The sequence below is a fragment of the Triticum dicoccoides genome, chromosome 7A (genome assembly GCF_002162155.2).
Source record: "Triticum dicoccoides isolate Atlit2015 ecotype Zavitan chromosome 7A, WEW_v2.0, whole genome shotgun sequence".
In the NCBI taxonomy this organism is placed as follows: domain Eukaryota; kingdom Viridiplantae; phylum Streptophyta; class Magnoliopsida; order Poales; family Poaceae; genus Triticum; species Triticum dicoccoides.
Genome location: NC_041392.1, coordinates 475,054,543 through 475,062,391, shown reverse-complemented (window position 1 = coordinate 475,062,391; position 7,849 = coordinate 475,054,543). Strand labels below are relative to the sequence as shown.

At 48.9% G+C, this 7,849-nt stretch overlaps 1 protein-coding gene across 2 annotated transcripts; it reads left to right on the top strand.

Annotated features, from left to right (window-relative positions):
• The first annotated feature begins 1,235 nt into the window (after positions 1–1,235).
• On the top strand, positions 1,236–7,411 carry LOC119332679 (auxin-responsive protein IAA25-like). Of its 2 annotated transcripts, none has more exons than XM_037605836.1 (7): positions 1,236–2,101; positions 3,102–3,172; positions 5,478–5,773; positions 6,317–6,612; positions 6,706–6,844; positions 6,928–7,007; positions 7,122–7,411. In XM_037605836.1, exons 1-6 carry the CDS (start codon positions 1,999–2,001, stop codon positions 6,998–7,000), a joined length of 978 nt encoding a protein of 325 aa, XP_037461733.1. In that variant the 5' UTR covers positions 1,236–1,998; the 3' UTR covers positions 7,001–7,007; positions 7,122–7,411. The 2 variants fall into 2 exon arrangements, with proteins under 2 accessions (XP_037461733.1, XP_037461734.1); XM_037605837.1 differs by having other exon boundaries at positions 1,240–2,542.
• The last annotated feature ends 438 nt before the right edge of the window (positions 7,412–7,849 follow it).

Below are 7,849 nucleotides of genomic sequence, written 5' to 3'. Positions count from 1 at the left end.
GCTGCGTGGCGGCGTTCGGCGGCGGCGGCCGGGTCTGCGGCGACACACCATCTGACCTCGGATCGGCGGTGGCGGCATGAAGGGCCTGGTGGTTGGGTCGGCACCATGCGGGTTGTGCCCTCCGGACAGATCTGATCTGGCCGGTGCGGCCTACTCCATGTGCGGCAGCTCAGATCGGCGGCGACCCGTGCACACAATACGTGATGGAGGTTCTTCGAGCGGATCCGGGTGAAAACCTTGTGCTCGGCTTGATGCCAAGACCGGCGTTGGTGGCACCCTGTGGTGTCATTACCTTCTTGAAGGCATCGCCGTGGAGAAGCTCTAGACCTCTATCCGCTACCTCCGGGGGAAACCCTAGATCAGTTGATCGGATGACGACGGCGCGTTGGTGTCGTTTCCTCCTTGGGGGCGTCATTCTTGGAGGCGTACACGGGATCGAGGGACCAGCGGGCGCCTTCTTTGGTGGAGCGGTACTTCATCCTTCACATTGATGACGGCGGATCTCGGCGGCGTGGTGCAGTGGAGACTCGGCGCCCGATGCGCGGTGATGGACTCGCGCAGGTGGAGGTAGTTGTCTGGCGTCAAGGTGGCGTCGATGGCGGAGTGGCCTGACAAGGTAGAAGCCTCAATATCTGCTCTGAAGACGGACCTGTGGAAGATGGCGGCGACGACACATGTGAGTGCGTTAGACCAGTTTATGCCCCAGACCCGGTATGTGGCTCGGTTGGGGCTTCTGGCTTTTGATGATAGGCTTAGGTGAGTTGACCGGGTATTTGGCCCAGGTAGCACCCCTTCATCATATGGATAGGAGTAGTGGCATATGTTGCCAAGATGGCGGATTCAGGCATATTGTTGTAATACTTTGTAAGGTCCTCGAGAATAATCAATAAAGTGGTCGTATGCATCTCCCAAATGCAGAGGCCGAGGGTCATCCTCCTTTTCTAAAAAAATAATAAAAAAAAGATGGCATTCTAAAGAAAGCCCTAAAGCGTGTTTAGCGAGACTATGTGCCTCCATATTAGAATCGCGCCCCTCAAAGATGAAGGAGCAAGCTGCAAACTATGCTATTTTCCCTGCTAATGCATCTTATGTTATGGAAAGTTGTTATTGCTGTTGTGGATCTGCTGAGCCCATGAGAATGCTGGTGTGGATCTGCTGGGCCCATGAGAATGTGGAAAACATACAGTTTCCTTTACCTGACGCAGGGCCATGCCACACGTCCAAGACAAGACACCCCGTGGTGCTTACCTCTGATGAGAGCAACACCGCTGAAGGCACAAGTCAACCCTTGCTGCCTGATGTATGGTATCGTATCATGTATCATATCATCCTGCTCCCTGTATTGTAATTCTCTGCCCACTGCCCTGGGTTGAAAGTTGAAACCTGCAAAGTGGTCGCCTTTAAGCAAAAAGGAGGAGTTGAAAAGGTTGCAAGATCTTAGTTATATTTCACGGGGTCAATCCATCCATCCATCAATAGCCGCACTACTGTCTTCTCTTCTCCAGCGGACAGGTAATAACTACCTCAGGCGTCCGATCAACTTGCCTAGATCCACTAGACGTTATCATCTTCGACCTAGGAGTACCTACCTAGTGGCTGACAAGCTGCAGACCAGGTGCTCGATCATATGTTTGGCAGAGGCCCGCATTCTCTTTCGCGTTGCGAGTGATAGTGTTTGGACAATCATTTGGTTTGGGAATTGAGGCCACAGGTGTCTTGTTAAGCAGGGAGGAGTGAAGAACATGAATTGCATCTGGCAATTATGCTTTTTGGGCTTTCGTCGAAAAAAGAATAATATGCTTCCCGCGTTGTGTATGATGGTGTGCCCAGATGAACACATTTGCCTTTCCGGTTCCCATCACTCGATTCATCTGATGATTCTGCTTTAATTTCTCCCAACAAGTGTCACTTCGTTATCCCTTTTTTTTCTCCATCTTCTTTATTCGTTCATTTCTGTTATTGTCAGTCTGTGTTAATCAACAGGAATAACTGCACAAAATGCAGCTCCCTGAAATGAATGGTTCTTCATTGAACTCAGCCATTTTGCACAAGGCAATTTTAACATCAGTACAAGAGCTGCTGCATGCAAGATATACACGAGGTATCATTCCAACCCACCACTTTCCATTTAGTTTTCATGTTCAGTTACAGTTATGAAGATACGGTAAGCCGAAGCACGAGGCAGAGCAACCAGAGGATCCCTGACTCACTCATCATTATGAGCTTGAATCCTATGCTGTGCTAAGATAAGTCAACAAAAGCCTCTCATTATCGACTCCACTTACGCTCTGCAAATGGCATGGCATGTAGAGCAGACAGGACATGTTTCTGCATCGCCTATCATCGGCTTACTCCTTAAGCACTAAGGAAGAAATCTGTACCAAAGGGCAGTTATTCCAGTGACTTTTATATCATGATGGTTTTTAGATAGGACAAGATACTCTTGGGTGAGCAGCTAATCGTTATACTCTTGCTTTGCATGCAATTAGGCAGGCCAATCATGGAGGAATGGAACTTACTTAGGGGGCTAGCCGATATATAGGTTTGCACTTTGTACTGATGCGTATATTAGTAGATAGTAACACCCTTGTTAAGAGATGTCCTACTAAAGAAGATGCATGCAAGTGGTGTGGCTTATAAGCCAAAAAGCTAAGTGTCTTTCCAGTAAAGCTCCCCACATTACATGTAAAGAGGAGATACTAAACATTTTGTTAACATGGAATGTGAGGAGCTGTCGTTGCATGGAGGATCAAGAATAAAGTGGTATTTCTTTTATAGGTCATATAGAAAGATAGTACAATTCGATAGGCTCTTAGGAGTCGGTGAGAATTTTGAGGCACATGTAGGTGCAGCATGGAATCGTATGCACCTGCTTCCACATTTATGTAAAGAGATCTGAGTAACCATAGGTAATCCACTAATCCAACTTGTCGGGTGTAATAGACAGATAATATTTGGGTATAAATCAAGATACAGTATATCTTTGGTAAGTAAGTAATGCAGGAGGGAGAAAATTACCCCCTCAGTTAATTTAACAAGGGCTCATGTATGTAGAATTGATAAAGGTGCATTTGGTTTACTGAAAATTATTGGTGTTGCAGAACGCAAGGAGAACACAAATTTTACTGTGCCACCACAACAAACACTTCCTGATGGTTGGACAATGTTGCAGGTATTCTTTTCTATCTCTATGCATACATTTTTTTTGCGGAAGTCTCTACTCATATGAATAATTGCTTCTGTTAACCAATTTGTTGATAACCACTCTATCTTAGCTTCTGAAAATAGCTTCGTAAGTATGGTACATTAGAATGTAGTGCATACTTCATTTGCAGTTAGAAAACCACTTGTGCGGTAACATCAACATTCATCTCGGTACCGAAAAAGGGTTTCCCCCTGCTTTGTATTCCAAAGCAACCAACACCAATACAGGATCGCTGGGGCGAACAGCACAACAAGCCCAAAAGAAAAAAGAAGAAGAAGCAAATGCCAACAACGGCAGCTCGACAGAGCGCGGATGACCCGCCACCGCTACGCCCACCAGAGACAAACCACTACAACCCGAGGCTCCGGACCACCACGTACAAAACAACACCTCCAAGAAGGAAAGCGACGCCGACGCTGCTGCTGCCCGGACATGTCCTAGGGTTTCCCCGGCACGCGGAGGGAGGTGGGGGATGGATATCACCGACACCCTCCAGGAAGGAATGGTGGCACCCGCAGGTGTCACCGCATCGGGGCCGAAGACCGGCAAGGATTTCTCCCATACTCCAATCCCCACTGCCCAACGGACCGGAGCCGACCAGCCAGACCGCCGCCCACCACCATGCGCCATCGCGGTTGCGCCGTCACCCACGCCGCCTCACTGCGAACACCACCACGAGGCCAAGAGGACCGGAGAGAAGCGCCCCGCGGAGGGAGAAGCAGCACCGAAGCCGAACGGGAGGGAACCACCTCCACCGCCGTCGTGCGGGAGGCCAGAGCCTCGGGCACTGTCGCGGTAGCCGTCCGGACGCGGTAGCAGGGCATGCCAGGCCACCCCTGGCCCGGCCAGGCCCAAAACGGGCCCGCTAAGCCCCGCCGCCACGCTGCAGCAAGCCGGCGATGGCGCCGCCAGCACCCTGCCGCTCATCGCCTCTCCCTCGCCTCCCGGAAGCCACGAAGCAGACCCACCCCGGAATGGTGGCACCCGCAGGTGTCACCGCATCGAGGCCGAAGACTGGCAAGGATTTCTCCCATACTCCAATCCCCACCGCCCAACGGACCGGAGCCGACCAGCCAGACCGCCGCCCACCACCATGCGCCATCGCGGTTGCGCCGTCACCCATGCCGCCTCACTGCGAACACCACCACGAGGCCAAGAGGACCGGAGAGAAGCGCCCCAGGGAGGGAGAAGCGGCACCGAGGCCGAACGGGAGGGAACCACCTCCACCGCCGTCGTGCGGGAGGCCAGAGCCTCTGGCACCGTCGCGGTAGCCGTCCGGACGCGGCAGCAGGGCATGCCAGGCCACCCCTGGCCCGGCCAGGCCCGAAACAGGCCCGCTAAGCCCCGCCGCCACGCTGCAGCAAGCCGGCGATGGCGCCGCCAGCACCCTGCCGCTCATCGCCTCTCCCCCGCCTCCCGGAAGCATCCCCCAATAGCTGAGAGAATTTCCATCTAATGTGAAGGCTCATTCTCCAAGACGAGGACATTCACTACACTCGCATAGTACTCTCCAAAGCTTACATAATGCAACGAGGCAAAAGTATGAAAGCATCTTCAGGAGCATGTTCAGGTTCAATGTTACTGCTATCAAAATTGTCAATCTCCCGCAGAGCAAACTCACTTTCAGGAAAAAGACTGGGGTGGACTGAGGTTTCAGCTGGAGCTCCAATAGCCACTGCATCCCCCCTTGAGACACAAGGTCAGAACGCGTCAAAAAAAAGACAGAAGGTCAGACAAAACCGATTAGGAGATGCACATCCACTCGACCACTTGTTTCCATTCAGTTTCATGCACTCTGAGGGCGGGTGTATCTGCTCATATTTCCACTCCCCCTTGCTCCTTGACTTGGCCTTGAAATTTTGATGGACTGAATCTGAATGTGATTACGATCTTTATTGCCTTATCTGTGAATAGCCTAGATACATCAGCTCTTAACTTTTTTACTCTACTTTCTCTCTTCAATGAACAGGCATTGCTCTCGCCATCCTTTTAAAAAATTGCATTAGGTAAACATGAGCCATTCTATGGAACCATAATTTGTACCAGGAACTTCTTGCGAGCCATCAGTGATTTTCTTATATATCGCCATCATTATCGCTTCATGCTTTTAGCTAGGCCCCACTACTCCACTTTAGTACTCACCAAGGTCCCCCACAAAGCCACCTGCCTTTCTCATCAAATGCCCCCTCACTTACCTTTAATTATTCCATCTCACAGTTAACTCAACACCATAAAGACCTCTCCCACACACTCTCACAAATTGCACACACAGACACAGGTAGTAGTGAAGTACCAGAGCTACAGCTTGGGAGAGGCCATGAAGAGTTCTTCAGTTGCACCAAGCCTGAAACAGAAGCAAGGAGATGCTAGCAAACTGCAGGATGGTGTCCCCAACAACCTTGAGCTTAGGCTTGGCATCTCTTCAGACAATGGCCTGAGTAGTGGTGGTGGTGGTGCTACTACTCCATGGCTTGGTGTTGGAGTGCACCCTTGGAGCCTGTCCGCCAGGCAAGACAAGGCAGCCCTGGAACAACCTCAGCAGAGGCCTAATGAGTGTCCTGCCCACAGGTTTGGTTATCAGTTACCACAAACTAATTGTTGTTTCTTCACAATCATGTCATGAAAGTATGATGGTATGTAGGCTGAAACGAAGTACAGTTCTGAGTTCTAGCAATACAACCTCGATATAACTTTATGAATATAGAACATGCTTTGATTAAATGAGGGTTCATGTATAAATAAGTTTTAAGTTTGTCCCTAATTTGATCTCACCAGAACATATTCTGGAATGGTATAAGGTACAAATGTCAACGGAACATAGAGAATTTGCATGTAAAGAGAGGAGAATGCGAAAAGTAAAAGAGGAAATAAATACAAAGGTAAACAAGATTATATGAGAAACAAAACAATTCCCTTCTCAAAGAAAAGAAACAGAACAAGCTAGAATAGATGGAGTGATATTGTGGTAACATACTAGCATGTCTCAACCTTATGTCCTCGTTCGCCGGAAAAAGAGTTCATGTCTTGTTGTCATGAACTCCACACGAAGAGGCGGTTAATCTTGTTGGCTTGTCTTTCACTGTCTCACCAAGTTTCGCTAACAATTTTCAGAGAAGATCGACCTCAACTGGTCGGATGGCCACCGGTGCGCACATTCCGCAAGAACCTGTCTGCCACATCCACGAGGCCTGCATATTCTGGAGACCTGAGCAAAGTGGAACCATGCTATGAAGAAGAAGACCATGGAAACATAAACACTGGAGTTTCAGTACAAGAGAGGCCAGCCATGTTCGTGAAGGTGAACCTGGAAGGGTACGCTGTTGGGAGAAAGATTGACCTGAAGGCACACCACGGCTACGGCTCGCTGTCCGGTGCTCTGCAGAGCATGTTCCATGGCTTCTTGTCAGGTAACAATCTTTGGTTTGCACTGCACCCAAGTATGATCAAACTCCATCTTGCTCATGTTCACTGACATTTATGAGCTGCTTGGTTGATTTCAGATGGCCATGGGAGGATTGCAACCAGAGAGGATGAAGAGCAGCTGGAATATCACAAGGGCAAGGGCACGATGAAGAACTACATCCTTCTGTACGAGGACAACGAGGGCGACCGCATGCTCGTCGGTGACGTTCCGTGGGAGTAAGTCGAGGGATCGGCCGGCATATACGCCGTTCACTTTTTTTATGCAAGTTGAAGTGGTCATTGATCGATCTTTCTTGCAGGCTGTTCGTCGCTTCGGTGAAGAGGCTCTACATTGCCAAGGACCCTAGAGCTGACAAAAGCAACAAGAAGTAGAACAACGGTGGGTGTTCTTGATGCTGGCACTGCATAACAGCTGCACACCGTTTGTCATCACAAAGTTTACTGCATTTATTAGTCGAGTGACAGTACAACCGTTTGCTTTCTGCGGTTACAGGATGATCAGGTGTGAGGCAGTTCCTGTGCAACTAGCGGACTGCAAATGACAACAGGAAATTTCATAGCCCCAACCTGCATGGATCTCTCTCGTGGATCATGCAGATATGGTCTTCCCCTCTAATGAGCTCACCTGTGGTGTGTCTAGGGGCATAGTGCGATTAATTACTGTAGGAAGTTTTGCTTGTGCAATCGAATAGATAGTGGATTAGCTAATGTTCATGTAAAATAACGCAAGGTGTAATTATGTACTGTACCATATATGGTGAAATAGGTAGTACGGCAACGGTACACTGACATGCTGAATCTTCTCCTCGGAAGTGTTTTATTGATCGGCGTGCAGCTTTTATGCTCTCATCAAAGTTTGTTTGAGGAATTTAACCTATTCGGGAACATGAATCTTGTCACAGAAATGCGCAAACCAGTTTATGCCTCTTGTGGTGGATTATGACAATCCAGTTTTTTTTTTTACCGAGAAATCGCCAGGAGTGCTGCCTACTGCATTAAGGAGAAGAATATTACATGTTGGGCATGTTGTGGAAGGGGACATTGCCAGAAACTGTTAGCAACCCACCATTGATTCACTTCTCAAGAACACGAATTTGAGTTACAGGCCTTGATACAAGAGGAACTAGAACATAAAAGCGTGCGTTGCCGCGCTCGTCTACGTTGAAGAAAGTATGGTATAAATATTTGACAAATTTGAATTAACCTAGAATTTGGATCAAA